Here is a 26217-nt window from a genome sequence, read left to right as displayed (position 1 = left end):
GCTGGGTGGTGTTAGCTATGGCTGTGCCTTGCAAAGCTTAGACCTCTAGCAAAGTTTTAACCCCTAGGTTTCAGTTGATTTTATAGGGATGGTTTCAAGGCACCTTTTTTTCAATGTCAGAGTCCAGATGATTCTATAGTGAAATTTTTTGCTAGGAAACCTAGAGGGTCCTTCTTGCAGAATTGTTTCTTCATGGGTTGCAAAAGGACTGGAATAAAAAGCCTGCCACACACAGTGAAATAATAATTAAAGCCCCACAGGGCAGAGCAGGTTATATGAGACCGGCGAGAAGGGCAGAGATGAGGAACTGCTCACCAGGACCCACCTAGGCCTCCCGAGACTCAGCAGAAGGGACGCTGCAAAGGTCAGAGGTCCCCTCCCCGCCCTCAGGTTGAGGAGTTCCCCAGAAGGACTCAGGTGAGTAAAGCTGTTATACTCAGGGTTACAACTGATGACAGTGAAAGGACACGGATGAAAGTCTGGGGCAAGGTCATGGGAAGGGACGGGGCTGAGGCTCAGAGCTGCCAGGTGTCCTCTCCCAGCGAGACCGTGCCGCGGTGGTGGCTTCTCCCACGACAGTGTGTGGTGGCACGCACGGAGCACTGCCACCCAGGGAGACTCACTCAAGCCTTGGTGTCCAGAGTTTGGGGGTTAAGCACCAATACATGGCTGACATTAGTGTCCAGCCCCTCCAGAAGTCGAGCCATGTGGGCTGGCCCCAGACCACAGCACAAATCACACTGTTAGCATAGACTGTGCAGCGTGGCCCGAGGCCTCCTCTTCATGGAGGGCAGTCCGGGGGCTTAGCAGCGACCTCCGGGGCCTGGGCAAAGGCCAGACCTCTCCTGAGACAGGCTAATCCTTACTGAACCGCTGTCCACGCCACACGAGGAGCTGCAGCCTGGACAGGTTCGTCCCTTGGCTGAGGCCAGGTAAGGGGGGCGCAGGGGTCCCCTGCACAATATGGCAGGGAGGAGGAAGAGGAAGAGGAGGAGGAAGAGGAAGAGGAGGAGGAGGAAGGAGGAGGGGAGGAAGAGGAGGAAGAAGAAGAAGAAAGAAGAGGAGGAGGAGGAAGAAGAAAAAGAAGAAGAAGGAAGAAGAAAAAGAAGAAGGAGAAGAAAGAAGAAGGAGGAGCAGCAGCAGCAATACCAAAGGAGATATGGATCCAGGGACGGTTGTTAACAGCTTTACTGGGGACTAATTGATGTACGACAAAACCTGTGCATGTTTAATGTATACAATTTGAGGAGTTTAGCTGGGCACGGCAGCTCACACCTGGAATCCCAGCACTTTGGGAGGCCAAGGCGGGAGAATCACTCGAGCCCAGGAGTTCAAGGGCAGCCTGGGCAACATATCGAGACCCTCATCTCTATTTAAAAAAATAAATAAATAAGAAAATTTTAATTGGATGAGTTTGGACATAGGCATTGTCTTAGTCCATTTTGCTGCCATAGCAAAATTCCCTAGACTGGGTAGCACATGAAAGATATTTATTTCTCACAGTCTGGAGTCTGGGAAGTTCAAGATCAAGGTGCCAGCAGGTTTGGTGTCTAGTAAGGCCCCTTCCTGGTTAATAGATGGCACCTTCTCATTAATTGCCTCATACAGATGAGTCTGGAGTAAAATTATATCACTTGAAACTGACAAATCATTAGATTAGGACAAGATTAGTAAGTGACTAAAAGTGGATGATAAGGGGAGAAAGACGAGGGAGGAAGGGGGTTATTAGCTCATTTCAGTTCCACTTACAGTCAAGAATCAACAAATAATATCTAAGAAAGGAGAAGATGATGTTACTATATAAATGTATTAGTATAAAAGTCACTGCCAGATCAAAGACACAAACCTCTCTACCAAAAAAAGCAAAGAAGCAGTCAATAGAGTAAAAGGCATATTCTATATAAAACAGTAAATAAAATGTAAAGCAATGTGACAGAACTGAGACCAATTATAACCGTCATAACAGCAAATGTAAGTAGGTTTAACTCACATATTGGAAGAAAAATAACATTCAGATTGGCCACAGAAGGAAAATCCAGTTCTATGCTGTGCACACAACATGCATAAAACAAAATGATCCAGTAAAAGGATGGGCAAAGATAAGCCAAGCAAAGAAACATTTTTTAAAAACCGGCCGGGCACAGTGGCTCACGCCTGTAATCCTAGCCCGCTGGGAGGCTGAGGCAGGTGGATCGCTCCAGGTCAGGGGTTCGAGACCAGCCTGAGCGAGACCCGGTCTCTACTAAAAATAGAAACAAATTATCTGGACAACTAAAAATATATATAGAAAAAATTAGCCAGGCATGGTGGCGCATGCCTGTAGTCCCAACTACTGGGGAGGCTGAGGCAGTAGGATCGCTTAAGCCCAGGAGTTTGAGGTTGCTGTGAGCTAGGCTGATGCCACGGCACTCACTCTAGCCTGGGCGACAAAGTGAGACTCTGTCTCAAAAAAAAAAAAAAAAAAAAAAAAAGGTTGCGATTTTTACATTAAATAAGGTAAAATTCGGGCCAAAAATAATATATGAGAAAGAAGAGGCCATTTTATGATATTCGCAATGAGGATATAGCAGTTACTAGTATCTGTGCACCAGCTTCCATGAGGAAACGAAAGGAACATACACAGGTACATGCTAGCAACAGGAGCCTTAACATCTCTCAGACCCGACACCAAATGAACAAAATATTCAGAAACAAAGTACAAGATCTAAATGAAATAATAAGGTAGATCCTGAAGACATATATTAAACTCTAAACCCTAAAATACATAATACTTAGCTTAGTCTTTTCAAATTTGCCTGCAGCATTTACGAAAACTGATTATATACTAGGTCACAAAAATCCGAAATTTCAAAAACAATAATACAACAGCACTCTGACTACAATGCAACAAAACTATAAATTAAGAGCAAAAAAACTTTTTAAGGTCCTTCCACCTGGATGATGATTATTATTACTACTATTATTATTTTTTTTTTTTTTAGAAACAGGGTCTTACTCTGCGGCCCAGGCTGGAGTGCAGCGGTGCAATCACAGCTTACTGCAGCCTCAGCCTCCTGAGCTGCTGGAATTACCGCTGTGAGTCACTGTGCCCGGCCCCAACATTGTTTTACTAATTCATCCATGGGAACAAGGCCAGGTGGTGTTCAGGAAGGGGACGGGTGGATGAAAGCCAGAGCACTGGGAGGGGCTGGTCCCAAACAGGAGCAACAGCAGGTGACCCATTTTAACAGAAAGGAAATTTTTTTTATTTTTGCCTTTTTCCTTTTATAGTCGCCCTTTATTTTTTTTTCTTTCTTATTTCAGCATATTATGGGGGTACAAATGTTTAGGTTACGTATATTGCCTTTGCCCCACCCGAGTCAGAGCTTCAAGCGTGTCCATCCCCAGACGGTGCGCACGGCACCCACTAGGTGTGAATATACCCATGCCCTCCTCCCCCTTCCCACCTGCCCGATACCCGATGAATGTTGTTACTATGTGTGCACTTAAGTGTTGATCAGTTAAAACCAATCTGATGATGAGTACATGTGGTGGAAAATGTTTTTAAAAAGGAAGAAATTCAGGTAAATACATAGATTTGGGTGTGGGTAGATACAGTAGTTGCCCTCTGATGCTCGCAAGTTTTTTCAGTGGATTATGAATGTCCAAATGAGGCTGTGCTCATGAACATAAAGCGAAACCAACGGCATCCTTCTCTCTAGCCACTGGGGCATGTGGAGGTCCCTGAACTGCCTGCTACCTGCATGCCCCCTGCCCCAGGAGTGAGGTTTCCTTGCATTTTCCCTGCACCTGCCCTTTCAGGGAGGCTGTGGATCATGGCACAGAATTCACAGGAGGTAGCTGGCATTTCTCTTACCAAAGAAGGGGGAAAAAAACCTGTTTCCTCCAAGAGAGCTTCCCCGGGAGAGCATCCCTCTAAAATGGGAAAAGACATCAAACAGCTAATTACCATAATGCTCAACAGAGCTGTGACAGCAAAAAGTCTCATATGCAGAGCTGGGCATGGTGGCTGGTGCCTATAATCCCAGCTGCTTAGGAGCCTGAGGCAGGAGGATCACCTGAGCCCAGGAGTTCAAGGCTGCATTGAGCTATGATCATGCCACTGGGTAACAGAGTGAGACCCTGTCTCTAAATTTAAAAAAAAAAGTCCCCTATGCCAGGGGCATCCGCATCCATGTGGCTTTCTAGCTTTGTAGCTTGCCCTCAGAACGCAGGCTCTGGGGAGACAGACTGGAGGTGCAATTCCAGCTCCATCTGCATCTCAGCGCTGCCACGTGTGAAAGCAAGATGATGATTCCTACCTTGTAGGAGTTTGGGAGGATTAAAGAAAGGATCGTGTAAAGCAGGCAGAGGAAGCTCAGCAGATGCCATCTCCTGTGATTATTATAATTGTCCTACCCCTATTTCACATGGAGAAAACAAAGGCTTTGAGAGGGAAAGGGATTCATCCACTGAAAATTAGCAGCCCTGGTGGGACAAGAAAGAAATTCCAATCACAGTGGGGAGGATGGGAGAAAAAAGCATTTTAGTTTATTGTTGACAGCTATGCAGATTCAGATGACACTTTGGAAGGGCACAGGGTAGTGTTTAAAATGTTAAATATCCAAAATATTCAAAATGTCATATCTTTTGACTCTGCAATTCTGTTTCTAGGAATTTAGCCACCAGCAACACTTGCACAAGGGAATGGCAGCTATATACTCAAGACTGCTCACTATAGCATCATTTGCCATATTGAAAAAGAGACAGAAAGCATGGAGAAATTATTAAATAAATAAAAGTGCATCTTGAAAACTGCAGGACTCTCAGCACATAACAACTCCGTCCAAACCTCTGCACTAAGCGATGACCAAACTAGCATAGCTTCTAGCAGCAGCAGGACTTAGTATGACCACAGCCCCCCAGTAAAATGCCTGCCAGAGAAAGCTCAACGATGCTGGGAGAATTTACTATTTGTTTTAGCCAACACCTGATGACAGGCTCCTGCCTTCCCTTAAAGCATTTACTAAAAAGGGCTTACAAATATGAATCCTTCCTCTGTCCCTTTGAGATGTGTGTATGTACCTCCTACAACGCAGGAGTGTCTTTCCCAAGGACCTGAATGCCATCTCTTTGAAATGTAATCATCAGGAAGGGCAAACTCCTCCATTCCCTGTGGGAGGACAGAATCCGAACTTCCACAGTTGCAAGCCAGCAGGCACAGCTGGCCGAATCACAATGACCAACCCTTTGTAACTTTTCACTTGATCCCCTGCTCTTCCCTGGAAACCCTTCTCTCCCCAGTGTGCCCGCTGTGTCAGTTTCCTCCTTCCCTACCTCTCATGCATCCCTTCCTTTCCATTATCATAATCTTTCTCTCTCCCCATTTTAACCACTTGTAAGTGCTCCCCAACTGGGATATTGCTAAATTTGAATCAGAGGTGGAAGCATCTTAAAAATGGAGTCAACTTCCACTTTACAAATGGGCAAACTGAGGCCCAGAAAAGCTCCTGCACATGTTCAGAATTCTACATCCAGCCTTTGCTCAGGCTGTTCCCTGTTTGGTCTCTGCCTGCCCAACTCCCTCCTGCCCTTGCACCCCTCACTCCCAGCCAGCAAGGTCTCCATGCTGCAGCCAGAGGGATGTTCAAAAAACATCCATGTGATCCCCTCCATGACCTTGTCTAGCAGCCCTTGAAGAATCAAAATGCTGGCCCAGCTACCTTCTCTACTCTCCTGTGACAGGCCAAACCTTACCTATGAGCCTTCCAGCATGCTCTTCTGCCTCTTGCCCTGACCTAGCTATTGGCTGCTTATCCCAGAGTCTCAGATCTCTCTGGTGCCAGATCTGAGGTATTCATGACTTCTCTCTCATCTCCAATCCCAGTCTTCCTGGCTAGACTGTGGGTTCTGTGGGAACAATGCACAGGCCTGTCTTGTTCACTACCATCTCCAGTGTCTGCCACTGTGCTCACCCCTCACTCACAGGCTCAACCCATGTTTGATGTGTGAACTAAACCTTTAACTACCCCCAGCCAACTGAATGGATACCCTCTTGGCCAAGGGGATCCCTTCCCCCCAAAAAACACCTTAAAGGTGAGTTGCTGGCCATGAGGCCATGAGAAGGGAGGTCAGACATGCCTAGTTATGCCCTGTCCCTTTTGCCGTTATTCCTTGTAATGAAATATATAAACTTATTAACAACCCTAAGGCCATATAAGACAAAGGTTAAACCACACCTGCAGGTCATCAATTTACTTAACAGATCACTTGAGTCTGGGTATATCTCTGATGGCTTGTCTCTGATTAACACTTCCTTAACTTAAAACATTCCAAGCCTTTAGACAAAGCTTCATTCTTTAACCAATTACATACCAAAGACTCTTTAAACCCACCTATAACCTGTAAGCCACTACTTCTAGATGTCCTGCCTTTTCGGGTCAAACCAATGTATGACTTCCATGTATTGATTTATGACACTGTGGGTAATTCCTGTCTCCCTGAAATGTATAAAACCAAACGGTAACCCAACCACAGTGAGATCACTTGCTCAAGGCCTCTTGGGCATGGCTCTCCAGGCCACAGTAGCACATACTTAGCTCAGAATAAGCCTCTTTATTTTACAGAGGTTGGGTTCTTCTTCACTGACACATGGAAGACTGAATGAAAAAATGTTCAAGCAGAGAGATCATGATCCCAGTAGGGAGGCGTGCAATCAAAAGTTGTATGCAAATAATGGCAAGCATTCCTGTAAAAGCAGATTGAGGTGTCTGCAGGTGGTAACTGAAAGAAATAGGATATTCGCTTTTGTCTAATAAGCGTCTTTGGACATCTGCCCCAGGCCCTGTACTGACAAAGAGCACAAAGACGAACCAAGTAGGGTCCCCCAGCCTGTGATGGTACTTAGCATTTAAGTCATGAGTCACGCACCGCACCCCCAAATCCACAGGAGCACCTACACAGCCTACACGATGCATGTAATTTGAAGTGGCGGGGTGGGGTGGGGGTGTTGGTCACAGCCCCCAGAAGCCAAGCCATGGGCCCCAGCTTAAGTATCCCCTATACATCTGGAACGATAAAAATGAAATCAGTGCCTGGAGTGCAAGCCAGGCCGTGGCAGAAATGAGAAAGAAGCCGGGAGGTTCAGAGGCGGATGCGAGTACAGGGCCTCAGAGGCAGGGAGGGGACGACGGTGGAAGGCCCTGGGCCCACGATAAGAAGTCTGTCCTATTCAGACAACACAGAGCCGGCAACAAACTTTCAGGGAGACCAAACCCCTAACTTCAAGGCCGGCTCAGAAAGATGACGCAAGCGACGCGCGAAGCTGCGCCAACAAGTGACCGCCCCGCTTGTGCCCGCTGCATTGTGGGGTCTAGAGGCACCTGAGGGACGCCCAGTATCGCGAGACAGCGAGATTCACGCCTAGCACAGAGACGAGGGCAGGGAGGGCCGGACACAGCATCCCTCCTCGGAGCAAGCGTCCCGCCCCCTGGCTGGCAAGGGCCAATCAAAATGCGTCTCTTTCCGGGCCACTGGGATTGGTCCGAGGGTCACATGACCTAAGGATTGCAGAGCACGTGACAAAACAGAGCCGGGTCTCGTGACCAAGCGTGTGTTGGCGCAGCGCGGGGATTTTAAGTGCGGCGGAGAGACTGAAATTAAGCTCGGGATTCGGGACTGCAGCGATGCGGCGCGGCGAAGCTGGCGGGCTTCCCGCCGGACCGGCCCTCCGCACGGGACACGGCCGAGGCGGTTGCGTCACTTGCCAAGTAAAGAGCCTGACCGGTACGTCTCGGTGTTCCTGTCGGAGTGACTTGGAGTTATTCGCTCTTTGGGCCCCAGGTCCCTTGCCCGTGAAATGGACACAGTGTTGCCAGCAGAACAAGGTTGCCCCGAGGCTCACGTGAGGCAGGGTGCCTGCAGTGCGCTGCCCAGTGCGAAGCGGGCGGTGGGCTCGCGGGACGGAGCGGCCCGGGCGGTGGGCACCCGCTCCATCTGCTCGGGAAGCTGGCCGTGGGTCGGGTTGGCAAGGGGAGCAGAGCCCCCGCCCCCGCCAAGTGAGTATGTGGCGGGCCCGTACTCACTAGGTGTGGCCCACTTGCCTTCTGTCATCCTTGCGACAGAAGTGAGGGGTCTAAGGTGTCCGCGAGGCCTGTAGGCGAGGAGAGGCTTGGCTGAGCCCGCACACCCTGGAGTTGGGAGAACCAGGGCTGCACCCTGCTCGACCTACAGACCCTCCGCCAGGTGGCTCTTGCAGCTTGAGAAGCGGGGGTGGGCAAGCCAACTGGGAGCACCCACCCTCTCATGCCCAGCGGACTCACCCAAGCCTTCACGACACCCCTTCCCCACTGCTTCCCGCCCAAGACAACTGGTGACCCTGGAGGATGGAGCCTGCGCTTCCCAGGCTCCCCTCTTCACAGTGTCACAGCTACCTGGCTGCTTAATCCCTTTATGCTAGGGACAAGAGGGCCTTAGGCCAGAACCAGGAAAAGCTGCCAAGCAGAGGGGGAAACCTGGAAGCCAGAACTGGAAGGAAGAGGAGGAGGAAATGGGCAAAGGCCTAAAGAGAAACAACCCCTCACCTCTAGGCTTAGTTCATTTAATTCTACAGATACCTACCCCTCACCTCTAGGCTTAGTTCATTTAATTCTACAAATACCTATCAGACACCAGCTGGGTGCCAGGCACTTTTCTAGGCACTGGGCATCTAGCATTAAACAAAAGAGGCAAAAATCCGTGCCCTCATAGAACTTAGCTTCTAGCGTGTAGAGACAATAAACAAGATTTTAAAAATCCATACTATGTTGAAGTAAATACATGCTACAGGAAGAACTAAAGCTGGGAAGAGGGGTAGGAATCATATGAGGAGAGAAATTTACATAAGGGGGTAAGGAAGGCTTTACTGAGAAGGTGACTTTGAAGTGAGGGAAGAGCATTGCAGACCAAGGGCACAGCATGTGCAAGGGCCATGGGGTGGGAGCTGTTGATCGTGTGGTGGAGAGAGTGTGGGTTTTTGCTGTAGGCGATGGCCAGAGAGGTAACAGGTGGCCACTAAAAGGACTCTGAGTGATGTAAAGCCACTGCAGGATTCTAAGGACTGACCAGATCTGCCCTGCATTATAACAGGCACACTCTGCTGCTCTGTTGAGATTGAACTCGCACAGGCCAAGGCAAGAGCTGGGAGGCCAGTTAGGGGGATGTGGAGATAACTCATTTCAGAGATCAGGGTGGCTGGGACCACAGTGGATATTCTGAAGGTAGGATCGGGTGGATATCAGGTCCAGATCACCAGCCACAGACCCACTGTGCTGGAAACCTAACTCTCTTCCGCTTCATAAAGGCACTTCCACTTCATTTCCACTTAAATCTTCCGTTCCACAGAGTGACAGAAACTCAATCTCAGTCATCCAGGATCCCACCCTTCAGTTCCGGGGGTTGCAGTGGCAAGTCGTGGTGGGTAGAGGTGGAACTGGTCCCCACTGACCCCGTCCATCTGCACCAGCATCTGCAGAGGCCACATCCCTCCGTCTGGTCCACGTGGGGCTTGTCCCACTCCCCGGCCCGCTTTGGAGCTGAGGAAACATGCGCCTGCTCTGAACCTGCCAGGTGGCCTCAGGCCTCCTGCCCAGACAGTGCCTGGTAGCCGCCCCTCCATTCCCTCTGAGCTGGATCCCCCGACCCCCACCCCAGGGCAAGAAGGCGCTGTGCCCTTTGCCCCCCAAACCCCAAACTGCAAGGCCTGTCTTCCTGCGCGCTGTTGCCAGCTCAGCTCTCTCTGAGCTCTGAGGCTGCCATGCAAGGTTGTGCAGGTGCTTAGGTGGCAGTGGTGCGAAGTTGCCACGCCGTGTGTCCTGGCTTGGGGCTGCATACAAAGGAGTGGACAGGCGCCTTTTCCTAATTTCCATAAAGGCAACCGCTGAGCCACTGAGGGCCTTGTGTGCTCACAGATTGCAAGATCTTGTAACTCAGAATCACCTCTGGAAGGTCAAAGCGAAGATTTGACTCTTACTCTTCTCTGTCATGTAACAATTCTTCCTAAAGGGAACAGGCTAGCTGCCTGAATGAGCAGAGGTTTAGAGGGGAAAGCACGCTGGGAAATAAATAAAATGTTATCCTCTTTATTTGCTGGGAAGTCCCTCTGAAAGGGAAGGAATGTTGTAGCCTACCACGGCACCCATCGCTGAGCCCTGAGAGGCTCACCAGTGACAGTTTAGGTTAGAGATTTCAGGACGGCCACTCCTGTCCCCAGTCCTGAAGGGGAGCTGTATTTCCGTCACCAGACCCGTGTCTGGAAACCTGGTCCTTCAGGTCTCAACAGGCCTGTGGTCTTCTGGGAACATAATTAGGAAGCTGGAACTATCAGCCCAGAGATGTGATTATCACAGCCCAGGAGGCCACTTCAGAGCCCCGTTCCCTGAGTCTGGAAGCTGCCCGCCAACCCTGTCAGGACCAGGACGTCCCATCTTCAAGGTGAGTGGCTTGCTGACAGATGTGCCATTAGAACATAACCCCGCTTCACCTTTTTTTAATAGGCATTATTTTTTAGAACAGTTTTAGATTTACAGAAAAATTGAGTACCGTAGTTCCATATACCACCCCCCCTACAGTTTCTTTTATTATTAACATCCTACATTGATATATTTGCTACAATTAATGAAGTAATATTGATACATTATTAACTAGAGTCCATAGTTTCTTCAGATTTTCTTAGTTTTTCCTTTATCTGTTCCAGGATCCCATGCAGGACACCACCTCACATTTGGCGTCCACTTCACTGTTTTAATTGCGAAGGTGCAGTATTGAGAGAGGAGGTTAAAGAAGCACATATTTGCTCAATTTTTCCTTAGCCGTATGTCTCTGAGTAAATGCTAGGGATGGTGGCAGCTGTGGGTGGCTGGATTTTGGCGTTCTGCCTGACAGTGACAGCTCAGTGGGTACTGGGTCCTTTCATAAGTTGGGGCACTGGGGAGGGGCCTCACCCTCCATAGTGTCTCTTCTCAGAACTGCACCTCGGGTTGGGGTGATGGGGAGTTATTGATTAGTGGGGAGAGAATTTCTGTTTGGGATGAAGAAAACATCTGGAAATGGATGGTGGTGATGGTTGCACAACTTTACAAATGTACTGAATGCCACTGAATTATACACCTAAATGATTAAAATGGTAAATTTTTGTGTAATTATTTGTGTAAATTACAATTTTTTAAAGCTGAGGAAATAAAGATGCAGTCTAAACAAGACTTATGCTTTTTGCTTTTCAATAAAAGACACCTGTATCTATTTTTAAAAACAAAACAAAACTGCCACTTGGAGGCCTCACGTTTTTCAAGTAAGGTTCATCCGCAGATCCATCAGGGATCAGTGCCTATGGGGCTACAGCACCATCGCCGTTACTCTTACTGATAAAAATAAGGTTAACAAGAACCCTGGGGGCCAAGTGTGGTGGCTCATGCCTGTAATCCCACCATTTGGGGAGGTCAAGGTGAGTGAATGGCTTGAGGCTAGGAATTAGAGACCAGCCTGGGCAACATAGCTAGACCCCCATTGCTACAAAAAAATAATTAGCTGGGCATGGTGGTGTGCGCCTGTACTTGGGAGGCTGAGGCAGGAAGATCACTTTAGCCCAGGAGTTAGAGGTTGCAGTGAGCTGTGATCACACCAGTGCACTGCAGCCTGGGCGACAGAGCAAGACCCCATCTCATTTATTCCTCACCCAGCCCCAGGGGCAGGTACACTCATTAGCTTCATGTAAAAAAGGGGAACGTGGCATAGAGATGTTAAGGGACTTGCAGAAGATCACACAGCTGGTAGTGGCAGCACCAGGATCCCTCCAGAACCAGGGCGCTCTCACCACCCACCACAATGCCAGCAAAGCACCCCAAACTCCTCCAAAGCCATCTTTTTTTTTTTTTTTTTTTTTGAGACAGAGTCTCACTCTGTTGCCCAGGCTAGAGTGCCGTGGCGTCAGCCTAGCTCACAGCAACCTCAAACTCCTGGGCTCAAGCGATCCTCCTGCCTCAGCCTCCCGAGTAGCTGGGACTACAGGCATGCGCTACCATGCCTGGCCAATTTTTTGTTTCTGTTTTTAGTTGCTAAGCCAATTTTTTGTATTTTTGGTAGAGATAGGGTCTCGCTCTTGCTCATGCTGGTCTCAAACTCCTGACTTCAAGCAATCCTCCCGCCTCGGCCTCCCAGAGTGCTAGGATTACAGGTGTGAGTCACCGCGCCCGGTTGATGTCTTAAATTGTATGATGAGAAGGACTGTTCAAGCTCCTCCTAAGTCTTTTTTTTTTAATTGTTATTAGTAAATACCTGTAACATAAAATTTACCACCTTAACCACTCCCAAGCATGCAGTTCTATGGCACGAGTACGTCCACACCGTGTAAAACTATGGACCGCTTCAAGAGCTGTGTGCCAGCCTTGCCAGGGGCCACGCTTGCCTCTGGACGGGCCGGTCCCGGTGTGCGGGCCGGGGAGGCGAGCGCTCCTGATAAGATTGTTCACAGAAATAAAGCACTTTAATTCTTAATGTTTCTAATGTTTTAAGTTAGTGTTCTAAATAAATATTCATTTTACTATTTTTTATTTATATAAATAAAATGTTTTAATGTATTAATGTCATAGGTTTTAATGTCATGAGGTTTTAATGTTTCAAATGTCATAGAACAATCAAAATGTTCCCACTGATTATTTTTTCTTATTAAGACAAAATTCATATAACATAGAGTTTGCCACTCTGACCATTTTTTTTTTCCCCTTAGTTTTTTTTTTGTTTTTTTGAGACAAAGTCTCACTTCGTTGCCCGGGCTAGAGTGAGTGCTGTGGCATCAGCCTAGTTCACAGCAACCTCAAACTCCTGGGCTTAAGCGATCCTCCTGCCTCAGCCTCCTGAGTAGCTGGGACTACAGGCATGTGCCACCATGCCCGGCTAATTTTTTCTATATATATATTTTTTAGTTGTCCAGATAATTTTTATTTCTATTTTTAGTAGAGATGGGGTCTTGCTGAGGCTGGTCTTGAACTCCTGACCTCAAGCGATCCACCCGCCTCGGCCTCCCAGAAGGCTAGGATTACAGGCGTGAGCCACCGCGCCTGGCCGCCACTCTGACCATTTTAAGTGTACAATTCTTTTTTTTTTTGGAGACACATCTTGCTATGTTACCAAGGCTGGAGGGCAGTGGCATCATCGTAGCTCACTGCAACCTAAACTCCTGGGCTCAACCGACCCTCCTGCCTTAGCTTCCCAAGTAGCTGGGGCTACGGGTACACACCACCATGCCTGACTAATTTATTTTTTATTTGTTTGTAGAGACATGGTCTTGCTACTATTCAGGCTGGTCTTGAACTCCTGGACTCAAGCAATCCTTCCCGCTCAGCCTCCCAAAGTGCTGGGATTACAGGCGTGAGCCACCCCACCCAGGCTTAAGTGTACAGTAGATTTTAGCATATTCTCAATGTTGTGCAATCATTGCCACTTGTTGATTATTAAGATTGCTTTGCATGGTTTCTACTCGTGAGTTTGTTTTTTAAAGTCCCGCACTACTGTGTGAAGCAAGGACTGGCTACATTTCAGAATATCGCCCATCACATAAATGATCAGCCCAGTAATTCGTTCCTACCGCAACAGGTGGTACAGGGTTCTGGTCCCAGGCTGGGTCCCAGGAGCAGTCCCCAGACATCGAGATGACAGCAGCAGCAGCAGTGAGGCCTTAAAGCACAGGTCCAGGATGCTCTTCAGCGAGGTATGTGACCCCTCTGAGACCTGGTTTTCTGTGCATCAAATTAGGGATAATCATCCATGTGTTCATTCAGAAATATTTACCGAGCCCCCCAGCCTGAGCAAGAGTGAGACCCCGTCTCTACTAAAAAAAAAGAAAGAAATTAGCTGGACAACTAAAAACATATATATATAGTAAAATTAGCTGGGCATGGTGGTGCATGCCTGTAGTCCCATCTACTCAGGAGGCTGAGGCAGTAGGATCGCTTGAGCCCAGGAGTTTGAGGTTGCAGTGAGCGACGCTGATGCCACGGCACTCTAGCCTGGGCAACAGAGTGAGACTTTGTCTCAAAAAAAAAAAAAAAAAAATTTACTGAGCCCCGAGTCTGTGCTGAGCTCTCTTCTAGGAATGAGGGACACAGGATCTTGGGCTTCCAGAAGGCTCAGTGGGCACTCGACTCCCAGAAAAATGCACACAGTAGGTGCTTCCTGTGCCCATGAAATAGAAACTCAAGTGACAAGAAGCAGCCAGCTGCAGAACACTCTGGAGAAAACGTGTTCCAGGCATCTGCTCTCAAGAAAACCCCTTCACAAATGTAAGGGCTATATAGCTGGTTTGATTATCTTTGTTATTAACATTAAGTAGCAGTTCAAGATTTCTTACTTCAGGCCGGGCGTGGTGGCTCACGCCTGTAATCCTAGCACTCTGGGAGGCCGAGGCGGGTGGATCCTTTGAGCTCAGGAGTTTGAGACCAGCCTGAGCAAGAGCAAGACCTCATCTCTACTTAAAAAATAGAAAGAAATTATCTGGACAACTAAAAATATATATAGAAAAAATTAGCCGGGCATGGTGGCGCATGCCTGTAGTCCCAGCTACTCGGGAGGCTGAGGCAGGAGGATTGCTTGAGCCCAGGAGTTTGAGGTTGCTGTGAGCAAGGCTGATGCCACAGCACTCTAGCCTGGGCAACAGAGCGAGCCTCTGTCTCGAAAAAGAAAAAAAAATTTTTAAAAAAAGATTTCTTACTTTTACCTGAGTTTCCCCAAGTTAAATCCACCCTTCCTTCAGCCTGCCAGTCTCTTCCTGCAACATCCTTCCCGCACGGTTCACCCAGTCACCAAACAAGCTGCTTGTACATTCTGAGCTATGGTAATGCCTTGTCAATCATTTGGGATGGATCATTAATAACAAAAAATGGGTTAAAGCTGGGAATCATCAAATAATATTGCAGTCTGCTCCCTTAGATGATTGATTAGCTTAAAATATGTAAAAGAAATATAATACACATAAATATAAGAATATTCATTCATTTGCCAATTATGCCAGATACAGAGCTGCTTTCAACCTCCATTTCACCCACTTTCTATTTTGAGAAAATGATTCATATTTCCCAGACTCTCCTATAGCTCAGGTTCTGCTGGAAATTAGATTTGGCCAATTAAATGCACCCACACAAGCCTTGGAAGGTAATCTCTCCAGAGATGAGGAGGACAAGTAGGCCCTGGCAGATGTGTGCGTTGGCCAGTGGTTGGACCCACGTCCCACGGCCTGATCACCCGCTTTGTGGTGTGGCTGACTGGACAGGAGCGGTCCCCTGACATCGAGATGACAGCAGCAGCAGTGAGGCCTTAAAGCACAGGTCCAGGGGCAGCCCCTGATGCCTGCCCATCTAGCCCTTCCAGTAGTTTGATAAGCACATAATTCCCCATATTAAATCCCTTTCTACTAGAAATACCTAGAATGGCTCATTTCCTGCCCTGAATGCTGAATGACCCAACAAGCCTTTTTTATACAAGGCCAAAGTCTTTTGTTTCAAAATGAGTCCACTGATCCAAATACCACATCATCCTTCACACACAACCCATTCACCCATGCTATATCATGTATAATTTTTAGTCTTGGTTTCTTTAAAGTGGAGGGAGAACTAAAGGACACTTCAGGAGCAACCTGTGTGAAGAATCTTTCTAAATGTTTATGATTCCCCCAGTATCTTTAGTTGTCTGACTCAAATGTAATTAAGCAGCATATTTTAGTGACCTGCCTTTATCCAGTCTCTCCAAAGCTCTCAACTCAGTTTTCATGAAAACAACTCTTTTTATATTTCATTGATTCATGGGAAATTGAATTAAATTACATAATTACAAGTACAACCGGCAAAAACTGGAAATAAACACACTGGTTCTTTTTTTTTTTTTTTTTGAGACAGAGTCTCACTCTTGCCCAGGCTGGAGTGCCGTGGCATCAGCCTCGCTCACAGCAACCTCAAACTCCTGGGCTCAAGCGATCCTATTGCCTCAGCCTCCCGAGTAGCTGGGACTACAGGCTTGTACCACCATGCCCAGCTAACTTTTTCTACATATTTTTAGTTGGCCTGCTAATTTCTTTCTATTTTTTTTTAGTAGAGAAGAGGTCTTGCTCTTGCTCAGGCTAGTATCGAACTCCTGACCTTGAGTGATCCACCGACCTCGGCCTCCCAGAGTGCTAGGATTACAGGCATGAGCCACTGTGCCCGGCCCACAGTGGTTCTTAATTAGCATAAAATGGAGTAATTATGTCAGGTGATTCAAAAGGAAATTGTACATTTTTAAGAAGTTATCATTTCAGTTGTTCACATACATATATTTCTTTTTTTTTTTTTTTTTTGAGACAGAGTCTCGCTGTGTTGCCCGGGCTAGAGTGAGTGCCGTGGCGTGAGCCTAGCTCACAGCAACCTCAGACTCCTGGGCTCAAGGGATTCTCCTGCCTCAGCCTCCCCAGTAGCTGGGACTACAGGCATGCGCCACCATGCCCGGCTAATTTTTTTCTATATATATATTTTAGTTGGTCAGATAATTTCTTCCTATTTTTAGTAGAGATGGGGTCTCGCTCTTGCTGAGGCTGGTCTTGAACTCCTGACCTCAAGCAATCCACCCACCTCGGCCTCCCAGAGTGCTAGGATTACAGGCATGAGCCACCGCGCCTGGCCCACATACGTATATTTCTAACATTGTATTGAAATGTTCAAACATACAGTAGAGTTGTAAAATTCTTTTTTTTTTTTTTTTTTTTTTTTGAGACAGGGTCTTGCTCCGTCTGCTGGGCTAGAGTGCTGTGGCATCATCACAGCTCACTGCAGCCTCAAACTCCTGGGCTCAAGCAATCCTCCTGCCTCAGCCTCCTGGGTAGCTGGGACTACAGGCACACCACCACGATGCCTGGCTAATTTTTCTATTTTTAGTAGAGATGGAGGTCTCTCTCTTGCTCAGGCTGGTCTCAAACTCCTGACCTCAAGTGATCCTCCCACCTTGGCCTCCCAGAGTGCTGGGATTACAGTTGTGAGCCACCGCACCCAGCCTGGAGTTGAAACAGTTCAACCCACAATGAGCAGCCTCCCGAATCCCCAGATATCCCATCAAGTGACTCCTCATGAGGATGCACCAAGAGCCTTGCATCTGTGTTGCCTTTTCTCAAAGTCTTGAGGAAATGAAGAAACGCACTGCAGCCCCACCCTAACTACGGATGGGGACATAAGACAAAGGCCAGGGAGGAATTAGGCAGGTTTAGTGTGTGTGCGGCGTGAGGGGTGCTGAGTGCACATTTGTGACATCGGAGAAGTGAGATAAGGCAGTTCCTTTACAAACAGGCTTTGATGTGTTTGTTCACTTAGTCACTGAGCAGTACACTTTTTAAAAGTTCTGTTCATTTAGAATCACCCTGTGATTCCCCCGGTGGACACAGAAGTGTCCTATATGCATGCCCAGACAGTGATCCCACACCCACACCAAGCACGGGGCAGTTCTAAGCACAGGTGTATGCTAAGATTTGGTGGTTACCCAGAGAAAGACCTCACCCTCATGGGACTACATGCTGGTTGTGGGACACTGACCATCAACAAGAAAGACAAATATGTGTCACGCAGAGAAATGTGCTCTCAAGAAAAATAAAGCCAGGCAGGGGAGAGCAATGGGGGCATCACTTTGGAGAAGGGAGTCAAACAGGCCCTCTCTTCTAAAGGGTAAGCTCAGGAGAGGCCTGCGAGGAGAGGAGGAGTGAGCCACTTAAGGTCCCCGAGGAAACGCATTCTATTATGGACAGATGGAAAGACCCCCAGCTGGGGCATGCCTGGTGGGATGTGGGAACAACGAGGAGGTCAGCAGGGCCAGTGGGGAGAGAGAGAGAAGGGAGGGGTTTGGAGGGAGAGCCAAGGGCCAGATCACACAGGGCTTCAGAGGACAAGCCAAGGACGTTTTCCCTCCAGGAGAGATGAGCGATCTCGGGAGCATTTGGGCACAGAACCGATGACTCTGGTCTACGTTTCCAAAGGCCAGTCCCTCTGTTGTACAGAGAACCACCTGCGGGGAGCTCTTGTGGCACCAGAGAGGTCTGAGGCAGGGCAGCAGTAGTGCAGGTGGGGAGAGGTTGGATTTTGGAAATATTCTGATATTTCCATCAGACAGAAACAGGAAGGAATGAAAGGCCTCGAGGGTAGCAAGGGCTTTGGCCTGAGCATCAGGGTGAGCAGTGGTGATGCCGGCTGAGACAGGAAATCTGGGGAAAGAAGAGGCTGAGGGGACTCAAGAGTTCAATTCTGGACACATAACAGGTGGGACAAACAGAAGACAAATAGCAAGATGGAAGACTTGCACCCATCCACATCCATAATCAACCCCCAAAAAAGTGGAGATTGTCAAATACAATTTGTTTAAAAAAAAAAAAAAAGCAAGAGTGGAGAATGTGCTGCTTTCAAGAAGCCCACTTTAAATATAAAGGTGCAAATAGATTAAAGAATGAGGCCGGGCTCAGTGGCTCACGCCTGTAAGCCTAGCACTGTAGGAGGCTGAGGCAGGAGGATCACTGGAGCTCAGGAGTTCAAGATCAGCCTGAGCAAGAGTGAGACCCCATCTCTACCAAAAATATAAAAAATTAACCAGGTGTGGTCCATCTATAGTCCCAGCTATGGGGGGCGGGGGGGTGCTGAGGCAGGAGGATCTCCTGAGCCCAGGAGTTTGAGGTTGCCGTGAGCTATGATGATGCCACTGCACTCTACCCAGGGTGACAGAGGGAGACTCTATCTTCAAAAAAAGGTAAAGAATGGAAAAAGATAGACTATGCTAACACTGATCAAAAGAGAGCTGGAGTAGCTATGTGAATGTCAAAGTAGATTTTAGAGCAAATAATGTCACCAGAAATAAGGAGAAACATTTCAAAATGATAAAGAGGTCAATTCAGGACAAGGACACAACAGTGATATATATTTGTGTAGTTAACATCAAAGCTTCAAAATAGAGCAAAAATGTATTGACTTGCAAGGAGAAAAAGATAAATCCACAATTATAATCAGAGATTTCAACACCCCTCTCTCAATAATTGATAGAACAAGTGCATAGAAAACTAGTAGGGATGTAGAAGACTTGAACAACATTTTCAACCAACTTGGCCTAATTGACCTTTTCTAGAACACTCCACCCAACAGCAGAACACACTTTCTGGAGCTGGGCGTCAGCAGGGCACAGCTGTATCGAATAGGGGGAAGCCTGAGCAAGGAGTGTCCCTAGCAAGGGAGAAGGAGCTGCAGTGACGAGGACCGGGAGCGCAGGGCTGCCAGGAGCAGGTGAAGGGAGCGGATACAGAGGGAGGGGGTGCCCGCTGCGCCAGCGCTGTGCAGGTCAGGCAAGGGAGGACGGAGAACTGGCCGCTGGATCTGGCCACGTGGAGGCCACTGGTGACCTTGACGAGAGCACCTGCCCGGAACGTGGCGGTGGGAAAGCTGAGCTGTCGTTCGAGGCAGTGCCCGTGCACTCTCATTTTCCAGGAGTTTTGCCTGAAAGGGCAGCAAAGTGATGGAGAGGTGCCGGCAGTGGGTGTGGCAGGGTTTCCTTTTTTTTTTTTTCTTTTTAAAGAAGGGACCCGGGTAGAGTAGGTCGGACTCGGGCGGAAAGAATTCAGGAGGGAGAGAGGACATTTGGGAGAAAGGAGAGAATTTCAGAGTTCAGAGGTGACATCCCCGAGAGGCGCGGGTCCGGAGCACCCAGGGAGCAGCGGTCTTGGCGGGGGACTCGGCCTTTGGTGAGAGAAGGGCCACCAGAGCAGAGGGGCCGGGGCGGTGCTGGGGGTCCCGGAGGGCCGGCGGCAGGCAGCCCCCTAATCCGGCGGTCAGGAGAGCCTGGTGCGAATTGTCCGTCCAGTTAGAGAGGAGCTTCGCTGGCGTCTGCCCCAGGGGCAGTGGCCTTCTGGTCACTGTTACTACTTGCTCTGGTACCCCGGACAAGCGACCCAAGTGACGTTGGGACGGAGAGGCTGGCAGTGCCACCGGGGCGGCCGGCACGCAGACTGCGCCAGCGTGGTCTTACCACTAGAGGGCGCCAGGAGACTGTCCTGTGCGCGCGGGGCGCGTCCCCTCCCGCCGCGCCGACGCCACCAGGAGTCGATCTGGTTCCAGCCTCGCCTTGAGTGAGGCTCACTTGACAAGAAACCGGGACAGAAAGGGGGGTGGTGTCCCGGAACGCGCGTCCCGGGAAAGTGTCGTGCAGCCCCGTGAACCCCGGGAGGCTCCAGCCCGGCCCCGCAGCAGCGCCCTGGCGGTCGGAGGGTGTGGTCCGGACTAAGCCGCGGGGAAGGTCCAGACCCAAACCGCTCCCCGAGCTCCCGCCGCTGCTGCCACCGCTAGCACCATTCCTGGAGGCAACGCGTCGGCTTCACACCCACTGACCAAGCGCCCGCTTTGGTCCAGGCCTGCTGGCGCTGAGAATGCCGAGAAGTTAGATCTTCCCGCTCCCAGAAGTCGGGGAGAGTAACCTATGGAATGAATGAGTGAGTCAGCGAGCCCAACCTGGAATTCCCAGGGAGACAAGGGCGCAGAGCCCGAAGGTGACAGGCCGCCAGGGGCTTGGTGCTGCCCAAGGGTTGCGAGAGGGAGCTGGAGAGGAAGGATGGGGATGACACTGAGCACCACCTTGGACTTGAGGGGCCACCATGTCCGGTATTTTAAAGAGAGAGGTGGGGAATGGGCACAGTGTCATCCACGTAGACAGTTCATCACCACTTTCTGATAAAATACAAGTGCCCTACCAGCCACTATCATCCCACATCAACTTAGAACGAACTCTTTGTCCAGAACTCCCTGCCCACTGCCAAATGCAAGCAGATTACCACCGACAGGAGAACGCTGAGGGGCCCAAACTAGCCAGGGCATGGGAGAGGCCAGGTTTTTGGTGGAGGGCCCCACCCCACCCAGGGCCAGCGTGGGATGTGATGGGGCCAGAGTCCTGTGCCAGGAGGCAGAAGGGGCACCTTGAAAGAAGCTCCCTTCACCCTTCAGCCCTGGGGCAGCCTAGCCAGCCTCCGGGATAATGCACTTAGAGTGTGCAACACCCTGTGTACAGCAAGCACCCAATCGATGTTAACCATTCTTCTTCTTATACTTCAAATACAACAAACATCTTTAGAGAACAGACAAGCAAGCACGTTTGGCCAACATATGAATCCTTGTAGACTGACTGTTCAGGTTCCCCCAATTTCCGTCCCCTTAGAAATAATGAACACTTTTAGTTCTGAGCCTATCATATGGGGCTGCAAATCTGGAACTTGCTGTCTTGTTTCCTTGGCTTCAGGCCAGGTTGCAGATATTTGAGTCCTTCAGATGCCTGAGCGGCTGTCTCCCAGGCTGGTGCTGACTCACGGTGCAGCCAGCATGCAGTCTGCCTCTCCGCCAGGTCCCTGCGGGTTTCTGAGTCTCGAATGGTGCATGGCCTATTCAGAGTTCACTGACCTATACCTAATATATTTCCCTCTCAGTCCCTGTTCCTACCCCTAAGGGATATATGAAGGGAAACCCTTAGTGTAGTGCTTAGCATGAAGTGAACACTCAGTGCTAGCTGTTGGTGGTGTGTTGTTATTATTCATTACTATTATGATCATAGCATAAACTCATTGCAATTGTTTTATTTATTTTTTTCCCTGGAAGATCATTAGAACTGCTGGGGCATATCATACAAGGGTGGTCTGATGGAGGGCAGGAGGATGGGGTATTAAGCTGTCCCTTCTTCCATAAGTTCCTTAAAGACAAGAATCATATGATTAGTCTCCGTGTTCCAGCAGCCCCTGGGGTTTGGCACCCAGTAATTAAGCAAGGAATAAGCATATTGTATGTTTCACATTTTTCCAAAGATGACTTGGGAGAATTAAATCATACCATCATCATTCCACCAATCAGGACTCAGCTGACAGTGCACTTTGAGACTAAAAAACGCCTTTCGCTTCCCTCCCTCCACCCAGTTTAAGAAGCAAGTTTTGAGTTTAAACTGTCAAAGGCCAATCACGACCCCTTGGAAGAAACTGCCATCTCTAAACTACAAATGTGGGCAGCTTGTACTCTGGCCCTTATGCAGTCTTGGTGTAGGGAAGTCCAGGTGAGTCAGAACGAGGGGGAGCCTTAGTGAGCAGGCGACCCAGGCCTTGTCTTGTAGGGACCCAGATGCTGAAGCCCACAGAATAACTGAAGCCCACAGCAGCTCTGGGCTGCTGGAGGAGCGTCGCTGTTGTAGGAAGATGCTCTCATGTAGGTCTCCCTCTTGGTCCTCAGCATCCTTGGGGGAAATGATTTTGTCAGTAGGAGCCAGATCCCATCGCAGCTTGGTTTTATGTGCCGCTCAGGTGTGTCATTCTCAGCTTAACCTCATACTGTCCCTGCAGCCCTGCAGTCGGCGCCCAGCCACCACCCCCAGACCACTGTGCCTTGGCAGAGGATCGTCCCTCTGCCGGGAACCTCTCCCTTTCCTGCCCAGCAGTGTGACCTTCTGGGCACGCTGCTCGTCTCCTCCGCCTCCGAAAAATAGTCTCGCTCCCCCTGTATATACCTAATAACCCAGCTACTGTGTCTGTATTTTGGCGCTTAGTACGCAGTCATTCGTTCATTCAAGGGGAGAACGCGGGCCAAGTGCCCAGTGCGCCAGTACAAGTTAGTTCCCGTCATTGACATCACTCATCCGCCGTTCACGGAGTTTCTCGGGCTCTGGGCTACTCGCCGAGCCCACGGCGGCGAACAGGGCGCGGCCGCCGACCGGGCGCAGGCGAAGTCCGCACCTTCCCGCCGGCCGCGCGGAGACTGCGGACCCCGCCCCGCGCCCGGACTACAAGTCCCAGAAGGCCGCGCGGCGGCGCTCCCCGCGCGCACACGCATGCGCCGTGACGCCGGCGCGAGCGGGGACCAGTGACTGTGACTGCGGCTGCGGCTGCGGCCGGCGGGCGGGCGGGGGCTGCCTCGGGGCGGAGCCGGCTCGCGCTCTCGGTCGGCCGTGGGCTAGCGGACGGTACGGCTGCGGCGCCGGTTTCTCGCTCGCTCGCGCGCCCAGTCGCCCCTCAGCGCCGCCTGCGGGTCCCGAGCGCGGCGCCATGTCGGAGCCCGGCGGCGGTGGCGAGGACGGCTCCGCCGGCCTGGAGGTGTCGGCCGTGCAGAATGTGGCCGACGTGTCGGTGCTGCAGAAGCACCTGCGCAAGCTGGTGCCGCTGCTGCTGGAGGACGGCGGCGAGGCGCCCGCCGCGCTGGAGGCGGCGCTGGAGGAGAAGAGCGCCCTGGAGCAGATGCGCAAGTTCCTGTCGGACCCGCAGGTCCACACCGTCCTGGTGGAGCGCTCCACCCTCAAAGGTGCGGGCCCGGGGCCGGGGCCGGGGCGGCCCCTGCAGAGGGCGGGGTCGGCGGGGTTCCCCCGGGCCAAGCCCCGCGGAGGGCGAAGGTGTCCGGGTCGTCCAGGGCCGCAGACACCGCGCGGGCCGGGCCCCCCGCGGCCGCACGGACCGTGGGGTGAGAAGCGTCCCCACGTTCGCGGACACTCGGCGGGAAGACCCCCGCGGCCACAGACACCCGCCGGCCGGGCCCCCGCGGCCGCCCGCGAGGCCGGCGCCGCGCCCGGGCCTCCCTCTGGCCACACCCACTGCCGGGGCCCGAGCCCGCGGGGTGTCCCCGTCCTGGTCGCGGGAGGGGATGAAGGTGCCCCGTCTCGCCGTCACCCAAAACAATGGGGTCGCTTTGTCTGCTCGGGCCGCTCAAGATGGCCGAGTTGGGTGGAGACGGCGTCTCCCTGGGCCGAGCGCGGGCGGAGGCCGCATCCCTGCCTCCAATGTCACATGAGCTTTTTAGTTTCGATTTGCGTCCAGGCCGAGCCCGGTTCGGGAGGAAAGTGTCAGGGGCAGGGACCCGCGGAGCTGCGGGCCGCCAGGACTCCGGCCCGTAGGTCGTCTCGGTTGGGGGGGAGCCTAAGCGGGCAGATGTCCCAGCCCCGGGCTTGTAAGGATGCGGGCCTGAGGCCCACGGAATGACAGTGCCTGCCTCCGCTGCCTGCCAGCATCCCCATCTTATGTAGATGCTCTGATGTAGGTCTCCATGTTGGTCCTCACAGCATCCTTCCAGAATGGGTGTATCTCTGGATTTTACACGTGAGGAAAGTGAGGCACGGGTTAAGTGACCCATCCAAAGTCCTACTAAGCTAATCTCAGTCCTTAGACTAGACTCAGCAGCTCAATTTCCAGTTTATTGCTTGTTTTCTCTCATCATCCCTTATAATTAGTATTTGTGTAATGCTTATGATTGTCATGACAGCACTGAATATTTGAGTCTGATTTTACAGATTTTTAAAAAAGATTCAGATTAAGCACTTAGTGGGGGGAGGAGGCAAAAGGTTTGCATATTCCAGCCATCTCCTCAAATAGTGACCTCCCCAAAGCAAGGCTAGATTCATCTTGAGCCCTCTGGAGCCTGCCTGCAGGGAGGGTTTCTCTTTGATTCTTGAAAATGACTTTGTAGTCGGAATTGAGGACCCCATGTATGGGTGTGGCAGATCCATCTTGGAACCCAGGGATGATTCCAAGTAGGTTTTACTGTTAGCACCTAGGGAATGGGGATTGTCTGAAAATGTTTGCAGGTAAGCTTCCTATAGTTTCAAAAAACTGAATGGTTCTGTCATAAAGAGAACCTATACTGTCTGCCCAGTCCTCAACACACACACTTGTGTTTCTTTCTGATAGTTTGTTTCTTTCAAAGGCTACACTTACTCAGAAGATGCTTCATTGTAGCTTTGGTTTCTGCCAGAGATTAGGAAAGTACAGGAAATATTTTTCTTAGATCCGCATGGAATGTTCACAGCAAATAAACCATTCAAGCATCTTTAGAGTATTAATGTTGTTTAGTGTTGTTTACTGTTATATTTGGAGTTATATATTCCTGCATGGAAACCACAAGTGTTTAAAATTTTTTTTTAACTTGTCTACTCTTTTTTCCAAAAACATATATCCACGGTAGAGAATTTACACAAATAAAATAAAAGTCATCTGGAATCCTTTGACCCAGATATAACCACTGTCAGCATTTTGGTATATGTGTTTCTGGTCTTTTTCAATGCATATATTTTATAAAATTTTAATCTGGATTTTTTAAGTTACTGTATTTTGAGTAGTTTGACCATGGCTGATTCTTGATCCTATTTTTATTGCATAGCTTATGTATTGAAATCAATGATTTTTTTTTACCTGGGCTCACAATTTCTTTTTATGAAAAAAAAATTAAGTTTTATTGTTTCCTTCTAAAGCAAGCATCAGTAATTAACTTTTCTCAGACATCTTAGAATTGAACTTTACTAAAATTATTGGGGGGGGGCATATTTCTGTAGTACACTGTCTAGTATAAATCATCTCTGTGTCTTTGTGGGTACGTTTTCTTCCTTTCAGCAGAATGAATATCCAAGCATCCAAATCTTGGCTCCATGGTGACTTGCACTTTTGAAAGTTGAATAAGGAATTAGATTATCTGAAATTGAAATCCTACCTCATTCTTGTATTTATAAAAATCCTCAAAGTGTTTCTAGCATTTCAACCTGTCTGTAATTTAATTTTCACTTATAAAAATCTAAGAAAAGTTTAAAAATTAATCCAAGTTTATGATATATGGTCTCATTGGTCTTATTAGCATCCTGGCTACACTAGGACAATTTAGATATAAGTACAGACCCAGGACCCTTGGTAGAAGGGATTTCTTCTGTGTGGTTTTTACGAGTTAGACTTGGCATTTGTACATTTAATCAAATATGTGTGACCACTAGTTAAGTACAATGAAAAGGTAGGCTTGTGTTAATTTAGAAAACAGATCTGAATTGTTTAAACTGAATAAAGACTACTCCCTAGCTGGGCATGGTGGCTGACTCCTGTCTGTAATATTAGCACTTTGGGAGGCTGAGGCAGGAGGGTTGCTGGAGACCAGCTTGAACAAAATGACAAGACCTGTCTCTACAAAAAGTAGAAAAATTAGCTGGGCGTGGTAGCGTGTGCTCCTCTGGAGGCTGAGGTAAGAGGATCACTTGAGCCCAAGAGTTTGAGGTGGCAGTAAGCTATGATGATGACACTGCACTCCAGCCTGGGCAATGGAGCAAGAGCCTGTCTCAAAAAAAAAAAAAAAAAAAGGCTACCACCAATGATGAAGTCATATAATTTATTTAATGAACAGGAGAAATTGCTTTAGCTTTTATTTATTTTATCCTCTTCTACTTTTTTTTTTTAAT

General features: G+C 49.3%; 1 protein-coding gene across 1 annotated transcript in view; it reads left to right on the top strand.

Annotated features, from left to right (window-relative positions):
* Nucleotides 1–22924: 22924 nt before the first annotated feature.
* Nucleotides 22925–26217, top strand: part of DYNC1H1 (dynein cytoplasmic 1 heavy chain 1) — a 66512-nt gene continuing 63219 nt past the window's right edge. The window contains exon 1 of the mRNA XM_045528895.1: nucleotides 22925–23315. Within this exon, the coding sequence (XP_045384851.1) occupies nucleotides 23063–23315 (253 nt within the window). The 5' untranslated portion in view covers nucleotides 22925–23062. The remainder of the gene's footprint in view (nucleotides 23316–26217) is intronic.

The sequence above is a fragment of the Lemur catta genome, chromosome 1, assembly GCF_020740605.2.
Source record: "Lemur catta isolate mLemCat1 chromosome 1, mLemCat1.pri, whole genome shotgun sequence".
In the NCBI taxonomy this organism is placed as follows: Eukaryota; Metazoa; Chordata; class Mammalia; order Primates; family Lemuridae; genus Lemur; species Lemur catta.
This window is presented reverse-complemented; position numbering and strand designations above follow the sequence as displayed.